The sequence below is a fragment of the Crassostrea angulata genome, unplaced genomic scaffold (genome assembly GCF_025612915.1).
Source record: "Crassostrea angulata isolate pt1a10 unplaced genomic scaffold, ASM2561291v2 HiC_scaffold_3, whole genome shotgun sequence".
NCBI lineage: Eukaryota > Metazoa > Mollusca > Bivalvia > Ostreida > Ostreidae > Magallana > Magallana angulata.
In genome coordinates this window covers 63,345-88,879 of record NW_026441568.1, presented here as the reverse complement: position 1 = coordinate 88,879, position 25,535 = coordinate 63,345, and the positions used below count along the sequence as shown (strand labels likewise).

The window sequence follows — 25,535 nt, the reverse complement described above, 5'->3', positions numbered from 1 at the left end:
AAAGCTTATTTTTCAAGAAAAATTAGTCATATGATTAGAAAAATGATGACCTTTCTTTTGAAATACATCTAAAGTTAGTTATAGAGAAAAAAGGAATTGACCTCCCTCCCCCCCCCCACCCGCTCCCCAGGTTCCGACGCCTATGAACAAAGTGTAATATAGGAGGAAACAAACTTCAAATTACACGTCAATACAATATTTAAAAACGAAAATGCATAAAAAAGAAAGAAATACGAAACATCTTAAACCAAGGGCGGAATACCACACGTCCGCTACGATATAGGAATGTGCAATTTGGTATACGGAAATCACAGGGTTTATGTGTAACGGTGCCTATTTATGAGCCGTGTTCAGCTTCAACTGAGTCATTACGTTACTGGACTTTTAAAGGCATTGCAATTGGACTTGCTCAAGCCTCTTTATACCGGTATAATTTAATTCTGGTTGTAACGCACTTTCTGATTGGCTAAAAAAATATTTTTTATCGTATAAAGAACGTTGCTTACGTCATAGTAAGATTAACGTAAAATACGTATTAATACGCCTGACGTTACGTTTGAATTTCGTACAATTTTACGGCATTTTTAAGGTAAATGACCGTTTTTATCGACAATGAAGAATAAAAAAATTAAATTATAAGCAATGAATTCAATGCTTATCAGTTTTATACGATATAAAATGGTTTGAAGCAGTTTACGCTTTTTTTTTTTTGGTTTATAAAGCGTAAACTGCTCCGACCACTTTATATCGTATAATACCAAAAATATTAAATTTATTCCTTAAGTAGTTTTTTAATGTTTTTATATTTCTTACACATCAGCCATCCTTCATTCCCCTGAGGGACGCTTTAGACCTTTCTTTAAGAAATTGTATAAGCGTTGTTGGAATCCATTCTTTAGCTCACAAACATAGCTACATGCACATGTTTTTCTGCTTTTGTTCAGTTTGCCTTATTTGATCACTTTTCTTTGAGTTTATAAGAGTGATTCTGGCCTAGCAAAGGTAAATGTAACATCAGCAAAGTTTCATAATTCACTCAGATGATGAACACTAATAATGAGATCGTTTTGCTTTAGATACATTAGGCATGCATCTGCGATATATTCATGATTTTAAAGTGTTTTTGTTGAGGGGGGGGTGCATATTGGAGAGCGTTTTGGATTTTTTGTCCCATTTCTATGTTTCCAAAGCACAGCATTTTTTTTATATTCTTTTGATGAAATAACTGGTATCGGATATGATTCGGTGTTGATATAATTGGTCAGATATTTGAAAAAAAAACCCAAAAAACCAGAACTGTCCTCTCAAGTAATATATTTGACTATATGAATGAGTTGAGAAAATAGAAATATATATTGACTCTTAATACAATATTTAGTATATTTAATAGAATAAAAAGCAATAGATAAAATCGATGAACAGTCGATAACAAGGGATCACATATGTTAACAGAAAAAGACATTAGATTTCCGTATAGAAATAGGTCTTTGAACCAGTCGTGTAAACAATTTTAATGGCATGCAATCATTTTATATCAACTTGAGATGACATTGATTACCTGTTATTCATATTTATTAACTTTTACCTTTACAGACTGCTTAGACAGACTGATTTTACTTCCGTCCGCCATTCCTACACTGACCATTGATACACCTGATTCGAATATAAAACAAATTTCATATGTGAAATCAGGACGACTGTGGGTGATGCCTGATTTTGATGATTATTATGGAGATGAAATAATTCAAGTCGACAATAATGGAAATGTGAAAGAAAAAGTTTATTCATCAGGACCGTTCTGCGTTTCAAAAGATGATGCCTTGTTATATAAGTCAGATCCGTTTGATGTAGATGAGGATGAAGATGAGGATGAAGATGAGGATGAAGAATATCGCGATCGTATTAAGAAAAAGACTTCACGAATATCTATTACACTGCTTAAAACAGAAAAATCGGAGGATGTAGTTGGTATTTATAGTTCTTTTGTTAACGGTCACATCTTGGTATTAATACAAATATCTACTGTAATAGAAAGTCTTTGCCAACGTCATTTATCTCATAAGATAACAAGGTACGATGAAAATGGACTGAAGATTGAGGACATCTGGATAAACGACAGAATACAAGGATGGCGGTTTTCGTCACTTGAATATGCATATATCACGGAGAACAAGAACGGAGACATCATCATATCTAGTAAGGAATATAAGACAGTAGTGGGGATGGACAGGTCAGGAGAACATCGGTTTCTGTATTCACACCCTGAGAATTTGACTCCCATGGACATCTGTACAGACAAATACGGACACATACTTGTGGCTTTTAAATCTTGTATTCATCTCCTGGATGAAGATGGGGCATTTCAGACAATATTGCTGGAAAATGTGTCATCAAACATATTATTTACCTGTCTTTGTCTAGACGACAAACAAAATATATATGTAGGGAACAGTCGTGGCATCGTGAACGTCTATAAGTATTTGAAAGACGAATGAATATATTTTAATATCAATTGAACATAGAGGAAGTGAAGTTTAAACTAAAAGAAAGTTTCACTTTTAATCTTATTTTTCTTATGTCAATGTGCTTTGTGTTATACATATGTAAATATTATCATATAGTTATCAATTCATGCATGACTCTGTATACATGTATATATCTACGACGATTCTCTATTATGCTTTTTTAGTGTTAAGAACATTTCAAAAGTTGAGTAACTTGATTTGCTGTTAAAGTGAGGATTATTGGTTCATAATTTGTAATAAACTTGAAACCTACAAATTTATATTAATAGTTAAAGTTGACTACCTATATTAATGGCTTTATATTATTTAAAGTATTAGTTTGTTCAGTCTCATAATGCCGGGTTAAAGGCAAAAAAGTAAATCATTGACATATAAAAATATACTAAGTAACGAATAGCTTGTCGCATTGTTGTTATTGAGTACGCCGATGCATAATGGTACAATTAACCCAATTTTAATCCACATGGTATATTATATGCCTGATTACAATTCTTGTATTTACAATACTCATTTAATGATAAAATTTTAAACCACACAATAAAAGAACATTCAAGCTAGTGTAAACTTTCTTGATTTCCATATTATACTAATTGCTATTTGTTTTTCCCCTTGTTTTGTTCACAAGAGTTGACGCGACTCTATAGGCTTTACTGGTCAGGACTTTCCCGGTTTTTTGTAGTGACATTCTGCAGTGTTTTCAAAACAGTATTTTCATGTATGTGGGCGTTAGCGAGTATGATCAAAATAATGTAAATTTTGAATGGGGTAAAACTTGGGTCCGTTTCAGCCCATGTTAATGTTTCAAGTCTATTTCCACGAGATAGGCTAAAAATTTGTCGCGCGTAGTGTGCGTCCTAACTCCAATTGTAAACGAAAGGACTAAGTATTTGCCTTCAGTCTTTGACAACGCGGTATTGCACATGCGCAAATGTTTCTATCAATAGTAAAAAAGTGAAAACAATATTGATATTGAAATTTTATTATGACTATCAGATACGCAAATGAATATACTTAAATATAACAGTTAATGCAAAACAAAACACCCATATAATCGAAACATTTTATTAAAAATATTTTAGACAAACATTGACTAGAATAATTCGTATAATTTGCAACATGTCGCATACATGCCAAACAACTAAGGCCAACAATTGCTCACATTTATGATTAATAATTTAAATTATATATTATTATACTATATTATTAAAAATTATATTATATTATACATTATATTATATTTCATTCTTATTTTTCGTTTTCAATCATATGAAAAGCAAAAGACAAATACATGCATTATAAGAAGAATATCACAAGCACAGTTATAGATAAATACATTTTGGATCGAAGCGTGCTGTTTCATTTGAAGGCATCATTATTTGTAAAAATAGCAAGGCACACTAGGTGGTTTGGCAGTACAGTGCAATTGTTTAAAGAAATCAATAAACAGAATTATATAATAATATATAATAATTAATTCGTTCATGAACTTTTTTTTAAATGAAATTTGTCTAAAAAGCTCATATTAAAAAACAATTCTTAAAACTACGGAGTAGTCAATGTTTAGGATTTTTAGAAATGAGAATAAAATAATTGTGCTCTTAACGATACTCACATAGCAATATGAGTTGATATTTCTACATTATATATATTTATAAAGTTTTTCCTCGCGTCATAAACAATATTTTTGAAACAGTTTTCTTATATTTGAATGTGATATTTATAAGAACCATGTGAAATTTACGTGAATAACGGTCTGATGATTGATGATCATGACTCCAATTAAGCAGAATTTAGAATGACAACAAAAGAAAATTAGAGGGGAAAATATGAAAAGAAAAGACAATCAACATACGACATTCATTTAACATCAAATCGGAAAACATGGAATTTGTTTAATTTTATGCATACATTTTGCGGCAAATTTTCCAAAGCTAAGTATTAACTATGATATAATATTTCTACATGATAAAAGAGTGAGTGTTTATTGTTAATTTCATCATAATATAATTTGCAGCATGTTTTTAAAGCTTGACCATAATATAATGTATTAAATGCATTTGACCAAGTCATTAAAGGATTTTTATCACGTTTTCAAAAAAGTTGAGAATCAAACAAAAATACCTTCTAATAACACATAAATATTGATATAGCATAAAATAAGCATCACAAACGGCCGCAATTGTCTGTTAAAAGGGTCATAAATTGGAGCTCTCGCAGTTAAAATTTCCGCTAATGAGATAGGGGTCACGTGGTACTGTGTGACGTCATAAGTGTCAATTCTTGAAAAGCTCATCGTAGTGTTTACATAGATCGAGATAACTTTGACAGAAATAAAGCAAATCCCAAAAAAGGATGACAGCAATTATGACTTGGAGGATATTCCGTTGGTAATGGACATACGACCTTACATGTTCGAACCTCCAGCAGAGTGTGTAAATCAAGAAAATTCTCCGCAAAGTAGCGAAGAAAGCGAGTCTGACACTGAGGACAACCCAGGTCATCGACGGAACGGAACGATTTGGTAAGTTTAATCTTCATTATTGGTGCTTATTATTATTTTAAAACTTACAACAAGAACTCATTATCCGTTATCCCAGCATAAATTTAAATAGTTATAACTTTCATTACGCATACTGATACAGTTTTATAGAAGTACTTGCGGGCTCTGTAATCTGGTAATCAGCTGGTAATGGCGCCGTAGGAAGTTACGAAGTCTTTCTCGCTAAAAAAAAAAAAAGCTTACCTGGCCTTAATAAATTATATTTGCCTTAAGAATAACACATTTAATAATAGAGATATTCAAATAAATGTATATATGTTTACAACTTTACACAGGTGCGAGTGTGGATCATGCGAGGTGATGCCCACTGAAGCAGAGTGCATTTGTTGCTCAGAGATACCAGTCATTGACCACATCAGAGACTCCTTCGGTATAGAGTGCATCACTCAGCACCAGACATTTATAGACAACTGCTTGAACATTCGAGTTTTAGAGGTCAGCCTTTATGACTATATCCAGTCTGATGGGCCCATTGATGACAATGAACCAATTAATGAGTAAGTATTCTCACACCTGATCATGCTTACGAAAGAGAGAAATATAATTGTGCATTTCATTGAAACCAAACTTTATTCAAAATAATGTATATTCAGTCAACAGAAAAATCTGTTTGTTTATTGCAGTTATTAAAATAAATTAAGTATATACATTTTAACAACCAAAAAAATACATATACCAATAACAATAAAATTCTACTATCAGAGTCTACAGATATGTTGCATACAGGAGGTTTGTCTTATGGGTTTGGCAGCGACTAGGCAAGGGGAATCGAAAAATCCTTCCAGCATGTGTTGTTTCCAAGATAAGGGACATCTTCCCGTCGGAGCAGTATACCGGTTTCAAGTATCCACGCCCTATTTAGAACACTCAATGACTGAACCTGGAACGACGCGTAGCTATCAGATCTTCTTTTACAAAGCCCTCAAATCCTAACGTCAGTGCTGGCGGGCAATATCCAAGGGACACGTGAGCGTCATCATTGGACTGAGTGTATGAGGGATGCTGTCTTCGTCGCTCGCATAGATTTATCCGGAGGATATCTACATAGTCTGTGAAAAAAAATTGATCATGTAGTTTTAATCACATCAACAATGAAATTTGTAAATTATCAAACTGTGATGTAGAGTGTTATAAATATGTGTTGAGCGGAATAACAAATTAATTAAAAATGTTTTGTTTGTTCTGTTTTAAACTGACACATACAACATTATAAGTAAAGAATTTATAAGTCAATACGACAGGCAAATAAGAACATACCAAATGTAACTGCTGTTTTGTTGGGCTTTACAACAGCTTGGGTCCCTTTTTTCCACTTTGGATAGCTGATCTGCCAACGTGCTACCCCATCTTTGGTTGTGGCCTGGTGACGTTGTCCATTTTCATTAAAATGGAGTGCAGAGACACATAGTCTGTAAATAAATGGAAAAAAATTTGGTAAACTTGTACAGTAACTCTCTAATTCACAAGTGAGAATATTTAAATTAAATATTTTTTTACGAAAAGTATTCTCAGATGATTTTTGAACTGATGATCATTGAAACATACCTTGCCATCATAGCTGGGTAGAAAAAGTGGGTGTTTTTTGGTGCAAAGGAATTCACGACGCTATGATACATTTCTAACCCATATGTCTGATGGAGGGGAGACAGCTTGCCTACATCTCTTGTCAAGTATCTGCTCTCCACAACTTTCCTGAAGAGTTTGTGAGCTCTTGATCCTGTTTTAAAATTTATATATTCAGATGTAAGATGTCATTCAATTGCCTTTTAGGGTGGTTACTTTTATTAAAAATAGTCAGTATATGTAAGTTCAAATTGTAAGACTCTTATTTATTTACCAAAAAAAACATACCCTCTTTCAGCCACAACCTCTCCTCATTGAGCAGTTCATGTTCACAATGTTCATGCTGATTTGAAACATGCTGGACAAGGGAGGACCATTTTTGCACCTTTAGTTCACTGTCCCCACCACAGGATGCAGCTACCCAGTAACAGTGGTTCACTGAGGACTTGATCCAGGGCCTAATGTTGCCGCAATCTCTCTTCTTTGATGCTGTCTCCAGTTTCTTAGAAATTCCTAAATAAAATTATTAGTTTCATTAAATAACATCATGACACTCTCAGGGTACCTATTGCATATTCATTTGTGTTTAAAAACTATTCTTTTCATTTTACTAAAATTCATAATATGCACATGAGCTTTGTCTGTTAAAATAATTACTTAATACTCGTATATGTCAAAACTCCAAATTAATGAATATCATCAAAATTTACCTTTAGCCACATGCCACACATCGAAGAAGTGGTTCTTGTCTTGGTGATCCTCTCGCATGTATTTCTTTATCATACCATGTCGATCAGTGACAAGATTTTCAATATGTAGACCTGCGTCTTCTAGGTGTTTCAGCCCTCTCTTTAACCCCTCCAACTCCATGTGTGTTGACCCTGGTACTTCATTACTCTATTAAGTACAAAATCATAAATAAACGTGCACTAATTAATTTAAGATATATAAACTTAAATTTAATACATTTCTATGATGCATATACAATGTAAATGTATTAAGTGTATGTATCAGAGAAGACATTTTAATTATAGTGTGAAATTCTATATCTATATAAGATGATGAAAATTATAGTCATTTTAATTACCTGCACTAACTGAAAATCCAGAATTTTTCCACTGCTCAATTCCATCAACGTGTAGGAGCCAAATTTCGCTGAGAATCCAGGAGAATCACACCGTGCGTCTCCACCAAGGGTCAAAGATCTTCCCTGGTACTCCGCAAGAAGGGTCTGTTGATGGAAGTCCCATGTGAAAATGGAGGCAGGTACAACATAAGATGCCTGCAGTCTGCTGAATGTGGACATGGACATCATCTGCAGGTTCAGATGTCGAAAGAGTCTGAGGCTTTTTGAGGCATTCGCTCCACTAAACACAATAGCACCAGCAACCAACAAATTTGCCCATGGCATTCCATGATGGCATCTTTGGCTTTCCCACTGGAGTGTCCATTAGGGCACACAGAGGATGTTGAAATCATGGTTCCACGAACACCATTCACTACTGTGTGACATGCACTACCACAAACTCTACAATTTTGCAAAAGTTTGGCTAACTGTACCTCAGACACTAAAAACTGTCTCTCCTCTTCCGGTGTTATATCAGTGCTCAGCTGGAATTCTTCATCCTCTTCATCACTGCTATCACTCTCTGGATATTCACTATCTAGGTCAAAGTCAGGGTCCTCATCACTACCCTCAATGTCACCACCCTCAATGTCACTATCATCATCATTGTCCTCCACATTCTCAACTGCATGCTGCTGAAGGACAGGGGTCAGACCAGCAGCTACTCTAAGTGGAATGTTGTCAGTCAGGCTTGAGCACTGAGTACTTGTGGACACCATGTTTTTCTTATCCAATGACACTTGGATCCGCCTTGTCCTCTGTGGAACTTGAAGTGTGGCCTGGCATTTTTTTGATTGGGTCTCTGGTATTGCATTTGTTGATGCAGTGGGTTCAATGGGATGCTCATCATTGGGATCCCCTGGTTCAATTAGGTCAATGGAGTGATCAGGTAAGGTGTTGTTCTCTGAAGGCCGAGGCTCCAATTCTTGAAAAGCTTGACGAAACATCTGAAGAAAAAAAATTCTAAATTTTCAGTATAAAGAGTTTCACAACTTATTTAGCACAGCCACTTGCATCGTCTCAAGCCACGGGTTTTGTGTCCATTCTATTTCCACAGGGAATAGAATGGACACAAAACCCATGGCTTGAGACGATGAGCCACTTGACTTCAAACTTTTTTTTATTTTTTATAATAAAATAAATTATGTACTTAAACATTATGGTAGCCTATAGTAAAAAGAATTATTATAACATCAGGCGCCTGTGTAATTAGATTTAAAACATTTTCGTTATGCAATCCTTTGTTATTTTAAACTATTATATAGCATAAAGTACTTGTAGATTTAAAAAACAAATCCAATAAGTTACCTGTAAGTGTCCAATAAGTTTAAAAAACTGTCCATTATTTTAAAGAATGGACAGTGAAATCTGCCCAGTAAAAAATAATGGATAGTAATTGTAAACTTATTGGACAGGTACAGGTGACATGTAATAAAACAAATGCCATGCAAAGCCATACATCTGAGAACAAAATGAAATTCAATAAAGCATGCTTTGAAATACTAGTATAATAATCCAAATGAATTGACACAACTCTGTAAAATAATTCAAATTCAGTTTTATACATGTGTGGAATCAGGAAAATCCAGATTTGACTTTGCCTCCGTTTTCTTAGATAAACCACTCCGTATTAAGTCATCCAAATCCTGCTGATTCAGAGGTTTTAAAAAGCTATTATTGCTCTCTACCTCTTGACTGGCGTTAATCATATCGTCATCAGAGATATCAGAAAAGACACAGTTCTGAATTAAATCAAAATCTGGCCCAGCCTCCATATCTAGAATGTCACTTAGAACACCATCCGTGTTTGGATGATTTTCATAATCATCCTTGCATTTTGACTGAGTTATTTTTAGAAAATGCTTTCTCCATCAGAGGAAGACATCTCGATACTAAAACACAAGTTGTGTGAATGAATGAAAAATCATGCAGTTCAATATATACCTAAACAGTCACCTGTACCTGTCCACTAAGTAGACAATAGAAACAGAATTCTACTCAGGACTGCATTTTTGTTAGGGATGGTTATAAATAGCTCTATTTTCATTGTCTACTGGTGTACCTGTTAAAGTCCATTCTGAAAACAAAAGAGGAGAATGGTTTAAGTCGGATATAAGCCTCAAACTGTCCATTCTGTGAGAGAAAGAACTGATCTCGGCCCTTCGGGCCTCGATCAGTTCTTTCTCTCACAGAATGGACAGTTTTTGGCTTATATCCTTTACATACTATGTAATTTATAGATATACAGACTTTGAGTGTGAAATACTGTACATTATTTTGTGAACAAAAAGTGGGTATCTTTATTTATAAAGTGGTCTGGTTATTTTGAGTTGAAATGAGAATGAACATAATATATTTCGTATATAAATAATAATAATAATAATAATAATAATAATAATAATAATAATAATAGTAAAAAGGATTACATACCTCAGCTTTCTGGCGTTTTGCGTAGGCCCCTCTAGGTTTGGCAGGCAGAACCAATTGCACAGCGCCATTATTCTCTTTGGCGTGAATGGGGAGGGGAACGTCTGGCACTGCATCTACTTTCAACCGAGTCCTTGCCCCTTCGTAGCCTAACCTCTCTAAATGGGCTGGGTCCCTCTGAAGTTGATTCTTCGTAAAATGGTCAGAGCATAAACGATGGTTTGTAGTAGGGACGAAGCTCTCGCGTTTACAAAAAATCGTCCATATTTTCCTCCGACGAGCATCTTTCGGAAAGTTGAAAAAACTCTTTCCACAGCCTTTCGTATGCACGTTTGTACATCCGTAGGCCGCACAATACACCATAATGATGGTCAATCATCCACTTTTCACCAATCTGAACTGATAACGGCTAATCGCTGAGATAATCACCTCTAATGCAAACACAACAAGTGTTTTCTCACCTTCTCGCTTGAACTGAATTGACACCTATTACGTCACAGCAATGGCGCGAACAGAGGCCGGTTTTAAAATATGCATATTGCGAGATTTGAACTTTGACAAGCTGAAACTTCCAAACTTTTATTTTTTTATTATAAAATGTTTGAGGAATGACGGTTTTAGAACTCAAACTTTAATATATCAAAAAATTGGAAACGTGATAAAAATCCTTTAAATAAAACAAACAATGGTAGGCCTAAATGTTTTAATGAAAAATGAAAATAACAAATTGTCAACCATCTAAATTATCCATGTAGCGACGTTCATCGTTCGCTCACCGTTCACTCACTATTGAAGTTGGACTTTATAGCGTTTCAAGGAATGTAATTCTTTTAACTGTCCGTTTTGAGTTCCAACTAGGCTGATTTTTTCATTTATTTGTCAAATTTCAATTAATGAAAACAAAATATGTTTTATGAAACTAAAATGTAAACACAACAAAGAAGGACGATCCAATGATTCTGAATTAGAGAAGAGTTTGATAGTACCAAAATCTTTTCTGAACATTTAACTGATTTCAACTCCTTCTTTTCTTCTTGAGCCATAATTCCTACATTAAGGTTACCCAGAAGCAGAGGTAATGCTGAATGTAATGGTAATGAATTGCAATGCATTCCACATTTTCAACGTAGGCTAGTAATTTCTAATGCTATAAATTTAGCATTACAAGTAATAGTAATATAATGCATTATTTTTCAAAATATAGTGTGACGATGGCAATAAAATGCATTACTTTGCATTACATTTCTTATATACACATATTATTGAGTATTGAAATAATATTAAACAATATAATATATTTTAAGTTTTGAATTTACACTCATATAACAAAAAAAGTTTATCAGTTTTAACCAAAGCACACCTTAATAGTAGCTAAAGACAATCTATTTTTTTAACTTCGGACAGTCAGTGTATGCTATTACTTTACATAACAAATCCTTCATAGAACCATTGTTGTGAAAATTTAAAGCTGCTTGGTCCGATCTTTTTGTTATTATGGTAGCAAATAATTTCCCATACAAACCATTTATCTTCGAAAGTTATGGACTTTCTCCTATTTACACCAGCAGAATCGGTCTTCTTTTAAATTTGGAAATATTCAAAGTAAATAAAAATAATTTCTCTTTGGGAAAACGAAAAAACAAATCAAAATGCATCATTGGATGTTTAGAAAAGCGAACTGTTTAGTTTCGCCCCCAAATGATTAGGGCTATTCAACCCGCATGCTATGCATCGATTGTAAACAGAGCAAACTTCAGAAATATAAGCGAACAAAACATGTTTATTTGTAATCTGAACATTACGATCTTTATTTATAGCGATGTCAAAGTCCTAATACAACCATATCCCTTTTTACGTCAGGGGTGAATTTTAACATGAGGCGAAATAACGCGGTACCCTATTTATGTCGTTTGTTTTGTTAACAAATTTTGTACATGATGTTGTCATTGAAATTTGGCTTAATCGACTAGAAAAATTACTGCAATGTCTATTATTATACACATACTAAGCAAAACCATCTTTTAAAAACGTGCACAAAATTTGATATAAAATCGGACCAAGCAGCTTTAAGAGGTATATCGGGGTATACATGTACAGAAATCTCATAGCATTGCACATGGTACAACGAAACAACAATGAGTTGCTTTAAGATAACAGCAAACAGAAATCAAAATATAACTTTATCAATCATTAAATTGATAATTCTATTTAACTCCTCATCTCATTCGTTGAGAAAGTTATATGACATGGCGAACAAAACGTCATGTCTCCGAGGGACTAGATATAATATTTAACCCGTATTTTTCATTCCAGTGTTATGTAAAGACCAGAGATGAGCATACAATGTAAACAAATTTGATTTAATCTAAAATATTAAGAGCTTTATGTTTATTCCTTAAATCAAATAAACTATGTTTCAGACATCATGATTTGATTTTATAAAAGAAAAGTGAGAAATAACATCGACAATTGAAAATTCTTGCCATGTTTTTCTTTTTTTAAAGTGAAAAGTTATCGAAACCCGACGAATATTGTATGATCCAATTCTGTTCAGTAAATATGGCAAAAAAGTACATACAAGTTCTAGAAATGTGAATGTCTGATAAAGTTTCTTGGGGGTACTAAATCTTCATATATATCTCCCTCATCATCAAGCAAAAAATGTTTAGAATATTTCACTGGAAATGGACATTGATGGCAACCTAACAACAAAACTTTATAATAAAACTAATGATTTTAATTTTCTGTGGTCAACTTTCCTTACTTATGTAGCCTTTGTCACCTTCATATGGTGTTTTTGTATCTCAGTTAATTCGATACACAAGGGCATGCTCTACATTTAAACAGTTTTTAAGGCGAGGCAAGCTACTGACGAACAGGGACTATCAACAGTCTCGTTTGAAGTCATCGTTTCGTAGGTTCTATGGTTGATAGAACGGCCTTGTCGGCAAATACAATCTTCCACTGGGTCGCATGCTGACTGAGGTTTTTATACTAATTGTCAGACAATATCTAATCACGTAATTGTCCACGGATCTTTCCGTTTTTCTCCAATTACGACAAAGAGCACATGGCGGGTGTTGTTGTCATTTTCATGCAAGTACTTCAGATATTGGTTACCATTTTATAACAGGAAGGGATATCCAAAAGTATCATATATTTTTAAAAAAACCCATAAAACCAATTTATCAAAATGGTGTACCAGAACTCTTGTACCTCCTGTTGCCAGTAATTTTGGAAACCCTCTGCCATTCTATCGGCTCTGGCTGTCATGTCTCCTCTCTTAATTGTAATGAGTTTGTTAGCCAGATTACGATATGCATTTGCGCAAGGTTACCCTGTCGATGTGACGACACCCCGAGTTGGAGTACAAAATGCTATTAACCTTTTAATGTACATCAGGGTTGTTGACGACGAAATTCAATTGTTTTATATTTACCCTTTATATACGTAAAGGAAAATTTGTTAAGTTTGGACCTATGCTCCGAAGATGATGATGAAAATTCTTGCTAGGTGCAAGAATACAGATTATTTATGAAGGTTGTTTCTCCAAGTAGGTTTTATTGTATATCGTTGTTCACTACCTCGTCAATAAATCAAAATTAAGTTTGAGATGCATGGTCTTTTCCTGGGACTGCCAATATATAGTTTCAAGCATACCTTTTGGATGTTTTTGCTAATATGTTAACAACTATCATTCACTTCTATTACGGGCATCTATTTGAAGTCATACAAAATAATGCTTATCATCTTACTGTTTACCAAAAATATGTATTATCGAACATGTTTTTTTATAGTAATAAACACCACTATTACAGAGCTTTTGTTAAAGACTTAATACCTTATGCTAATATGAATAGCTACTTTCTTTCAATATATCTCAAAGGTTATTACTGTTCCTACTCAATGACAATCACTGTACCATTCTCTACGCCACTGTACTTCGTGTTCACATCGAACAATTGTCTCGTTCATACAGAGTGCATACCTTTGTATCATATTTTATACTTGGCATCACAACAAAGCAATTTAGAAATTCAAAGTGTGGTCATTTGTATAAGTTTTTACAAATAAAAACAGCACCACACAAGGAAATATCATACAATGATCAAGGAATTTTAAAGATGTGTGCTTGGGTTTTAGTCCGTGTTATTTAAGTTTTTCATTCCTAAAAATACAGAAGTTATCATATTTTATTAAATTTGTTTTTTCTAAATCGTTGTAACATGTTTATGTATAAAACCCCTGAAGTGAGGCTCGTAGAGTGCTATCAGCCTTACAGCGAAAAGCGTAATTAAACAGATGAAAAACTAATAAGACGGTTGTCGGTGATGAAAAGTGAATATTGGGTACATGTATCTATGAATTCATGTCATTTTAGATACTGTTAATTCCTAATAAAACGCAATAAATTAATATCCGCGTAAAATCTCGTGAAATTTAAACTCTCGCTTTTATTTTTCGGACATATGTAAACTACATGAAACTATGATAACAATTCGTGATTTTATGGAAAATGGTTGAATCGCGAAATTATGTACTCGCGTAAATTAAAGGAATCAAAAGTATGTATTTGAACAATATATGGTTCTTCTTCGTATATTCGAATTCTTCATATCGTCGATGCTATTAATATTACCTGTACTGTGGAGTCTCATGCAGAACCGTTATCACCAATTTTAACTACAATACTAGCAAACAGTATTCCTAAGACCTACCTACCAAACTACGTATCAATGGATCTACTTGAATTAACCTAGCAATCAAGAATTAAGGACAATTGCATTTTTAAAAAAAAAATATTTCTCAAATTTCTTCTTTTAAAAAAGAAGGTTACTGAACTTGAATCTTTATTTTAAAATTTTCCTCAATAAGAAAGTCAAAAAGGCATTACCTGCATGTAGTATATATACATAGATCAAAAAGGTAAACAGTGATGAACATTTTGAACCGTCATTCTGCTATCTTAATTAAGATATATTCATAACGATATGCCTAATTTGACCAATATGGATATTTTAAATAGTATAAATCAAAACAAAAAATATGTTCTTAACTCTGACACAAACACTGTAAATTTGACAGAGTGATTGTTGTATTGATCATTTTGTTCGTCATTTAACGGATGCTTGAGAACAGAACTCCCCCCCCCCCCCCCACACACACACACACTCACTCACACACACCGATTAAAAAACACCTGGGGAAGTTAACTTTTTTAAAATATAAATTTCTTTTCAGTTTAGGATTTATATCTGGGGCTTAAATCGGGAGGGGATGGTGGTGTCCGTATTTCCAAACACCTTTGGATCATTTTTGTCCTACCCTGTATAAAATTCAAAGCATTTAAATACTCCTAAACAAGCGGCGCGCAAACCTATAACAAAACCCATAACGTGACACTTAAAAAAATATATGATGCAATTCTTTACTGATTTAAACACCACAATTGTCTCCTTTTGATGCCGATTCTTCCATTATATGTCCTCTACCTTCTATGTTCAGATTAATGACTAAAAAGGCATTCAAACTGGATATCCATTACTGTTGTAACATTTATCAATCGAAGTAAAACACCGTTTAAGCAAAATATTTTATAAATATGTGCAATGTCTCCAGATGGTGCAATCGTTAACCCGAACTGTTTCTAGGGTCAGAAACTCTTGACTTTGAAAGATGATTGCAAAGTATTTTGATTTCGATAGTGTAATGCTGATTTGATCATAATTATTAAGGGCCGCCAGAGGGGGGTCCGTTATTTGATATACATTTAGATATTGTAACTGCGTTTCTGCGGGATAGTTTTTTATGTAGAATTAATATTATGCTTATTTTTATGAATACAAAGTAAATTTGCATGTAGAAATATGTTTTATGCCTTTTAAAAATATTACATATTTTTTGTTTTTACTCATAAATGTAAAGTGGGTCATATACTGTCGTGTTAGGTGCGATTTTACTGAGCCTATAATCTATTCGGAAAATTTCGGAGTTTTCCATTGTATCGGGATCGGTATGCAGGACATTCTAAAGACCTGACATACAGAGACCTGAATGACATGAAATCTTGTATAAATGATATATTTACATATCTTTATTCTACGTTAAATCAGTTTGAAATACATAATCTCCAAGATGATAATGCTGAGTTGAACTTTGTATAAGAATAATGTGCAAATCAATGTGTTCTCCATCACTTCATACTATGGCAATGGTCGAACTCAATTCTTAATGATAATAGTAAAGTGTAAAACTTCAAAACGTGTTGCTGAAAAATATATTAAAATTTACCAAAAAGATTGATAGTACAACCAACTCGTTTTTTCTTCTTCGTGGTGTGTTTTTATGTAATCAACTAATGGTGATTTATACAACAATTATATTTTTGCGGCCCTTTTGACGCTTGCGTCAATATTTATTCTTGTGGCTATTGTTGCTCAGGTGAGTATTGTGGCCCCTGTGCCTCTTGATTTAACATACAATTAAAGTAAAACACGCTTATAACGAAGTCCTATGGACGGGCAACTTTGCGTTGTTATAAACACAATTCGTTATATCCGTCAAGTTTACAACACATAATAAAGTCTCGGAGAATTAAAATCGCTTAGTGGTAAGCGTCAAATCTTATAAGCGTGTTCGTTATAACCCTGTTTTACTGTATTTAACTTGTGTTTTAATTATAGTATGATTAACCGCTTTCCGGTGAATGCTGGAGTTGCTTGCCATTAAAGAACTTACTCATTCACTATTAAGTCTGCATGCGTTACAGTTTTTCTAGTAACTGTTTACTTGTGTCATTCGCTTTCTAGTATTGTATGTTACATGCACTTGCTTTGCAGAACTCTTGAATAATATCCATGACTTAGAGTTCTATTCGAGTTGCAGCCCTTTGTATTTCAATAAGTTCAACTTCCCTATCTGAAGACAGTTTCACGCCTTTTTTGGAGTAAAATAATGCACTTACTTTGTTTATCAGATACAGTAGTGTAAGTACATGTATAATGAACAACTAACTGGTCCACTGGGTTCAGGCGATCATTTCCTTTGTAATACATGTACGAGAAATTGAAACCGTAAAGGAAAATGTCAGGAGAGCGAGCACTATGAAATGATCTTGCGTGTAGGTAACTATTGTTTTATACATTCACTTTTCATTGAAGATTTACATTAACAGGTTATACTGAAAACAACTAAAATTTTATTTTTTATCCACTCGTTAAGTAACAACAAATTATGTTTCTTTTTTTTCGTGCTAATTCGTTTAGGGAGGTGATATTTATTTTTAATGTAAACTTGCCTATACGATTGTTTACACAGCGATTAGTTCGAGGATTCACTGACAAGTCTTTGCAATAAGTTAGGCGTGCTTTTAAAAACATACTGTCATGAAGTTGTTTTTTATCCTATAAAACGGATTTTTGATCTTAAGTCCCCACTAAGAAAGTAAAATACATTATTAGTACAAATTCCGATTATGAATAACAAACTATAACACTTATTTAATAGAATTTAAAATTCACAACCAGGTGTATTGATCCATTTTTTTTTTTTGCAGATCCATAACGTCATAAAATGAATTAGTATCATTTTACGCGTTTCCAATACGTCTTGCATGTAATATATTTATTGAATGCTTCACTAAATATGTAAAGAATAAATTTGATTCAGATTTTGGGAGTTGATTTTAATTAACTCTCCTATGCAGTTACTCTGGCAAACCGAAACTGAAACAGTGTTTTCGCCTAAGCACAAATCATCACCGCTGACAAGAGATAGTTCTTGAAAATAATCGATAAATTCGATGTAATTAATGTTCGCTGAAGCATTTTTTTTAAAGACAACTTATTTATAAATACCTAAGAAATATTCAGATTTTAAATAGTACGAACAATTTAGAAGTTTTTTGCAGTCGTATGTATTCCCACGCCAGAGTTCAATATTCTCTCGTTCAACCATCGGCTGTCTCCGTACAGAGAGTCAGTCTATATATAGAGGTCGCATCATCAAGCTATCACGTGACCTGGTATCTCTTACATGTCAGAGATTAACGAAGACAGCCGAGCATCTGGTTGAACGAGACTAGAGTTCATTATTGGTTGGAACCATACATTCGAGAAATATTTCGAATACCGATACATAGTTTGATGAAATCAATTCTATTTTTAAATATTACACAACATGATTTTTAAGAGGTTTTCTCGAAATTCTTGTCCGAAAAGTTCGAGAATCCATATTATAAAAATGTGTGTAATTCAAATACAGATTATAAACTACTTGCTAGGCAAAATAACATATCGTTGATTTTAAGATAAATAATAATCGATAAAATCAACTCCCGTCAGTACTTCAGTACTTTGTTAAAAAAAAAGAGTGGCTGAGTATTTCAGTGACATGTGATGATAACAAACAGTAATCAAAATTAAAAGTCCAAAAGAAAAATACAAAACAGGAGCAAAGCAAACAAGGACCTCTTAAAAATAGAGGTAGGATCGGGTGCCATGGAGGACTGGGTATTGTCTGCTGACCTGTCACACCCGCCGTTTTCTCTTTGTCATAATCAGGAAAAAGGAAAATCCGTTGACAATGTTTGTGTAATGAAGTTCTTTTTGGATTTTGTGGTGGTGATAGCGAAAACGACAAATAGTAAAATAAACAAAACAAAATGAATTTATTTATCAACAAAACAAATTAAGATAATAGAATATGAAGATACTCACACTCACAAACACAAACCCCTTACTCTCACTTAGAAAGAAAATATAACTAAATTGTAAATCAATTAACACTGACAACGAAACAACAGTGAATTTAATTTTAACCCATTCAATTGTCAGTATCTATATGAAACAAATAAGTGCTTTAAACGCTGGCTAAATAAAGCTTTAACAGTATATAAAGGAATAAACCAACAAATCAAAATTACCAATACTGTTATATGTAATTTCACAGGAAAAGTAAACTGGAATGTTATCTGTAATTGATCAATCAACTTTTATCACTAGGTAATCTGATATATCATTTAATCAATAAACACAATTGAAAGTTGGGGTTCAAATAATTGCAAAAGCCACCCTGAAATAGTCACCACTGGGCCTCCATAGCACACAAAACACATAAACAAAATTTCCTGTCTGCAGTCCCGGACTCGAAGGTCTCTCACTTGAAAACTATCTACACAGGGCCTCCTAGCGATAAACGTTCATCAAACACAAGCTCCCATGCGTCCCACTTGCGACTCTGAAAATAAAAAATCATTTGAACCCTCTGAATCTATGAACTTTACTTTTGAGAATGCGCGCAAGCGTTATAATTTATCTTACCTGTATAAAAAGAGTAGTCAGAAAGATTACCACTGGAGAGCTGTGTTTCCCGCACTCTCATTTTATACGCAGTAAATGCGATCAAATGCATACTAATGATCTGACGCACCGTGGTCAGTAGTAGCATTTCATTTATATTTCTGACCAAGCGTCGACAGCTCATCACTGGACTTAATAACACATTTCTCCATGAACATAAATAAACATACTCTATCTACATGACGCATGTACTTTAACCAATTTCTATAGAACTTCCGTTATGATAATTTTATCTGGCACGATATAAGTGATGTAAAATTGTATCTTTTAAAACATCAGACGTATAAAATGTATTACAGCGGAACACAAGTATATGTTTCATCGAATGCTTTGGTGTTCTGTTTGGCTTCATTGCTTTTTACACGCAGGGTTGTCTCTAAGACCCGGGAGGCGGGGACTTCCCCCACCTATAACTACATAATTACCCGGCTGTTATTGCATTTCAAAAACAGTCAAGCTATAATTAGCTAGACCAATTCAATTCAATTCAATTCAATTTATTTCACTCAAACCGTCAACATGACGGTACATGAGGTACATATATATATATATATATATATATATATATATATATATATATATATATATATATATATATATATATATATATATATATATATAGATAAACATTAAATAAGAAAACACGAAAAACGTTCAATATAGCTTAAGCGCTTTCATTTTAAAATCTTCAGAGGCTATATAATTATATATATATATATATATATATATATATATATATATATATATATATATATATATATATATATATATATATATATATATATATATATATATTTACAAGTGTAGGTATAGAGTCAGAGGTGCATGTACAGTACAAATTAGAGATAAAAAATATGAGAAAATAGTACAAATGTTCAAGGAGGACAGATTGATTCAAAAATTTCATTTATAAATAAAGTTTTTTATGTTTTTTAAGTTTTAAAGTAGACAATAATTCACAAAATTTAAAAGTGTTTGGTCTTTCACAAAATCTAGGTTCCAAGTATTTTTGTCTAATACATGGAAGAGCATTACATTCTAATATAAAGTGCATTTCATCAGCTATTTGATTGTTATTACATAATGTGCAACATCTTTCATTTAGAGGAATGCCTAACCATCTACCAGTTTCTACAGGAAGTCGGTGATTCGACGTACGGAATTTAACAAGTATTTTTCGAAGTTTTGATAGTAGAATACTCAAATATTTTTCATATCTAAAAGTAAATTTGAAAATTTTATAGGTATGCCCTTTTGAAGAATTTGCAATATCAGCCGACCATTTCTGCACAAACTTGTCTTTAAGCCTTTGCTTGACAGCATTTGTAATCCAATTAACATTTACAGTACATTGTTCATTCCAAATGTTTGAAAAACCACACTTATCAAAAATAGAATGTATACAATCAATCCATGGGTTTTTAGAAAAGTCATTATTACATTGACTCAATAAGTACTAGTATTTGTAAAGTAAATGAACAATTTTATTTTCTGGCCCAGTGAACAATTTTGCCCAGTATGAAACCATTCTAGTATATATATTAACAGATAACGGAAACCTTCCGGTTTCTCAATAAACCATGTATGATGGGGTACAGCTTTTTAAATTCAGTATATGTTTCAAAACTTTCAAATGAATACGTTCTATAATTTCTATGTTTTCAAAGCCCCATACTTCACATCCGTATAATAATACCGGCGTTACTACTTTATCAAAAAGGTCTAACTGAAAATCGACAGGTAAATTAAATTGCCTTATTTTCCTGATGACCCCATACATAGCCTTCTGTGCATGTTCACATAGATGTGTTTTTGCGTTTCTAAAAGACCCTGAACGTGAAAAAACAATTCCAAGGTATTTAAACTCTTTCACATTTTTAATTATTTCATTTCTTAAGTAAAATTCCCTTTTTAACATTGGACCTTTAGAAAATACCAATATGTTTGTCTTATTTATATTAACCGTTAACTTCCATTGCTCACAGTATAAATGAAACTCGTTCAGAGCATTTTGTAAATCATCAGGCGTTTCAGCAAGAATTACAGTGTCATCAGCATAAAAAAGAATACATAGTTTAAAATAAATAAACAGTTCATCCTCCATAGGTTTGATAACACTATGTAACCCAATTATGTTTTTATCAATCAAGAACTTTTCTAAGTCATTAATATATAACGAAAATAAAAATGGCGACAAATTTTCACCTTGGCGTACTCCAACATTACAGCTGAAAAATTCGGAAGATAAGCCATTCATACTCATTTTTTACCTAACTTCCATGTACATGTTTTTAATATAATTAAAACATTTCCCATTTATTCCATTTTTGATTAACTTGCTCAAAAGACCATTTCTCCAGACAGTGTCGAATGCCTGTTTAAAATCAACAAAAGCACAAAAAAGTTTTTTCTTCATTGACATAAGAGTATGGGATAAAAATTGTAGTGTTATTATATGGCCTAGAGTTGAATAATTTTTTCTAAAACCTGCCTGGCTTTCGCTGATAACGTCAATCTCTGATGCATAAAAAGTTTTCCTAAGCAACGTAATAATGTTATCGGCCTATAGTTCTCAGGATGTGTTGGGTCGCCTTTGTTTTTATATATGGGTTTCACAATACCTACAAGCCATTCATCTGGAATAAAACCATTGTCAAAAATAATATTAAACAACTTGTTATATAAAGGTAGAAATAAAGAAATAAAGAAACTGTTGCCGAAATGTGTTCATTAAACACCTCATCATACCCAACGGCTTTATTATTTTTGATAAAAAATCACTGTATTCTATATTCTATTCTATATTGGGTTCATCGTCATTTTCACAATCATTAATACCTCTTAAGTAATCAAACATATTATTAATATCAACAGCACACTTATTCGATGATTTTGATGTATTCAAGATTTTCCCATATTCCTTGGAGTTTGTAGAGCGCAAGTTCTTAAGTTTTCTAGTTAAATCCGTTTTATAACCTTTGATGCATTTATCTATTGTGTGCTTGTATTTTTTACTCATTTTGTTAAGGTTATCTTTGTTTTCAGATGACTGACATTTTTTATGAATACGTTTAGCCAAATGAAAGTTCTTCCTTGCTGCTCTACATTCTCCATTGGACCATGGTTTCTTGTTCATTGTATTTGTATTATCCGACGAAAAGTTTTTATTATATTTTAAACCAAATGTTATTCTAGCTGCTCTAGAAAAAACATCACATAATTCCATGGTAATATTGGTAATATGGCCTTGGCTAATGTTCTCGCCAAGCATTGACAATTCGTGTAATTTGTTATCAATAGATATTACAGCTGATGTATCGATATTGTTACAAAAGTCGTCCGCTTTACCTGGACACCATAATTTCACACTTGAGTGATTTTCACCTATACAACTGTGGGTTGGTTCCTTATTACAACATGAAAAAGAAAACGATATAGGATTGTGTACATCTGAATAAAAATTGCAAAAATCAATGACATCAAAGTTCTGTAAAATTCTAAATACATTCGTAGTTGCTAGAACGTAGTCCACAGTACTACTGTTTTTACAAGTTGTCCCGCCTATATTTTTATCACTGCCAAATCGGCTATTAACAATGTAGATTTCATTATTTTTACAAAATTCAATTAACTTATATCAATAATTATTCACAGTGGTGTCTTGAACAATTCTCTTAAGCGGTATATTATAGCTTTCAAAGACCAATGCTCGTTCAACAATATCGGGTTGAAAAATATCTGTACATCCATTTAGATGCGCTAAAAAATCGTCAGAAATAAAGAAATCAATCAAATGTCCAACCCTGGCATTTAAGTCACCCATAAGACAAAAACATTTAGATTCATTTGTAATATTAATTAACTCTTGTTCTATTTCTATAAAACAGTCGGGTGATGCATATCTACTACCTTCATGCGGTAAGTAAACAACGCCGCATAATAAGTCGTCAGTGGAGTTTAGTAACATTTTGTCTCATTTAAACCAAAACACATATTTACAGTCTGTATTAATTATTTTTATATACTTAACAATGTTATCCCTGACCGCCAAGATGATTCCACCAGAGCGGGTATTTGTAAGTTTACGTCTGTTTTTCATGAATGTTACATATCCTGGTATTTGAATATCATCACAGTCGTCGGTTTTGGTTTCAGTGAGACCTAGTACATTATAATTCGCAATAAAGTCTGTAAATTCTTGATAATTTAACTTATTTTTTACACCACATACATTTAAGGAAAGAAACTTAAGATCACTCGTCGCAGTCCGTTCTCCCGTGGGTCCCTATCTACCAGAAGGAGTTGATCCTTGGCGTTGTCTTTTGTTTGACTGTCGGTCACTTCGGGGTGTCTGTTGACTCGCATGACTTGGTCCAATCTGTCGCGTATATGCAATTTGACGGGCGGATTCCATAGGTGGAGTGTAAATCTCTCCCTCAATGTACAGGACATCGCGGACGAGCTTTGCGCGTTTTTTCTCTTTCTTGGCCTGACGCATGACAGGGTAGAACTTTTTTCTCCTCTCCTCAATTTACGGGGGATATTGTTCATTCAACCAGACATTTGATCCTTTCAGCTTCTGTGCCGCATGTGTTCGGATGAACTCCCTATCCATGTAATATGTAAATTTGGCCACAATATTTCGTGGGTGTTCATTAAATTCGTTCCATCTGCCCATTCTGTGAACACGTTCAAAAGAGATTTCGTACTCGAGCTTGTATTTTTTCTGGAGGAAATCCTGTAGCAGGGCCTCGGTGTCTTCCCCTCTTTGTTCCGGGATTCCTGAGAACACGAGGTTATCCCTCATGGACCGCGCCTTGAGATCCGTCACTGAGTTTTGTAGCTTTTCATTAGAGTTTTCCATTCTTTTCATTTTATCAGCTATAATATTTTCGGAAAGTTGTTGTTCTTGTCTGTACTGTTCTAAGCTTTTCCTATTCTTGTTTATTACGGTTCTATTTGCTTCTGCTGTTTCCTTAACTGAATCGAACACTTCTCCTAAGGAGCTCACATTGGTTTCTAGGTTTTTGAAATCGGATTTCACACTTTTTACATCATTATCTAGCTTCTTTGCGCGGGATTCCATTGCGTCAATAGAGCCCCGAATTTCTCTTAAAGACAAAATTTCTCCCTCAATCGTGTTCAAACGATTTTCTAGATTATCGTTTTTTAATTCAATGCTCGTAAGTTTTGGTTTTGTGTTCATTTGGAGTATGAGGGTATGTATAGATTCCAAAGTCACATCATCCTGAATATTTACTGTTGGCTGACCATATATGATTGAGTGACTTTCCTCAAGAAGTTTTGAAGTGTTCATTTCAGACATTGTTCAGTTATAGTAATTCACTTTAATGCCAGATTGTAATAAATTGCATTTGTACAAATTGACATCAGTCTACATAAGTCTACATAAGTTTTGGGACACAGGTTTCGAGACCACGGATCGCTGACTACTACACTATTCAATACGGCACAAACAAGATGTGGGTGAGTTGATCTCACGGACACACACACACAAATAGATATATGTACTTGTGTAAAAAGTTTTTGATAACATAGGTAGTTCTTACAACCTAAATAAATTCAATAGTTTCAACAGAGTTGGGTCCTCCTTCACAAGACTTATGCATATGCAGAGTTACAGTTCTCTTATAGCTGTTTAAGACTTTTTTTTTTTAAGTTTTCACCGGAGCCCAAAACAACAACGACTTACCGGCTCGATGACCTCTGACTTAATTTATAATGTATTTTCATTTATGCCCTGGCAGAAAAAAAAATATTTATCTACCTACCTACCCAACATCAAAATTTAGGGTCGGGTTAGGGGAAACAATGATATTTATATTGATGGCCTTGTCTTTGTTTGTTATGCTTATTATAACAATTTTCCAATAGAAAAACTATGATTAAATTCCTTCAATGGCAATCAAACTTATCCTCATAGCTCTCTTCCTAAAATGGACATTCTTCTTAAT

At 33.4% G+C, this 25,535-nt stretch overlaps 3 protein-coding genes and 1 pseudogene across 3 annotated transcripts in view; 2 read left to right on the top strand and 2 right to left on the bottom strand.

The window, feature by feature from the left end:
- The window catches only part of LOC128168553 (uncharacterized), a 29,906-nt gene extending 26,626 nt beyond the window's left edge, over positions 1–3,280 (top strand). Inside the window, exon 12 of the mRNA XM_052834747.1 lies at positions 1,594–3,280. Within this exon, the coding sequence (XP_052690707.1) occupies positions 1,594–2,495 (902 nt within the window). The 3' untranslated portion in view covers positions 2,496–3,280. The remainder of the gene's footprint in view (positions 1–1,593) is intronic.
- Positions 2,860–5,947, top strand: LOC128168548 (P2X purinoceptor 7-like). Its single transcript, XM_052834744.1, has 4 exons — positions 2,860–2,866; positions 4,854–5,046; positions 5,361–5,582; positions 5,788–5,947. The coding sequence occupies exons 1-4, from the start codon at positions 2,860–2,862 to the stop codon at positions 5,945–5,947; spliced, it is 582 nt and encodes a 193-aa protein (XP_052690704.1).
- A 5-nt stretch (positions 5,948–5,952) lies between these two features.
- LOC128168551 (uncharacterized) lies at positions 5,953–8,871 on the bottom strand (annotated as a pseudogene).
- Positions 8,872–24,091: 15,220 nt separating this feature from the next.
- Positions 24,092–24,646, bottom strand: LOC128168547 (uncharacterized). Its single transcript, XM_052834743.1, has one exon. It carries the CDS (start codon positions 24,644–24,646, stop codon positions 24,092–24,094), a length of 555 nt encoding a protein of 184 aa, XP_052690703.1.
- Between the last annotated feature and the right edge of the window lie 889 nt (positions 24,647–25,535).

What these genes read in the sequence shown, in the direction of transcription:
- LOC128168548 (XM_052834744.1), top strand. An exon ending in CGACGGAACGGAACGATTTG is followed by an intron (nt 5,047 to 5,360) that starts GTAAGTTTAATC and finishes AACTTTACACAG; the next exon opens with GTGCGAGTGTGGATCATGCG. An exon ending in GACAATGAACCAATTAATGA is followed by an intron (nt 5,583 to 5,787) that starts GTAAGTATTCTC and finishes TTCTACTATCAG; the next exon opens with AGTCTACAGATATGTTGCAT.
- LOC128168547 (XM_052834743.1), bottom strand. Translation starts at nt 24,646, where the DNA reads ATGGAATCCCGCGCAAAGAAGCTAGATAATGATGTAAAAAGTGTGAAA.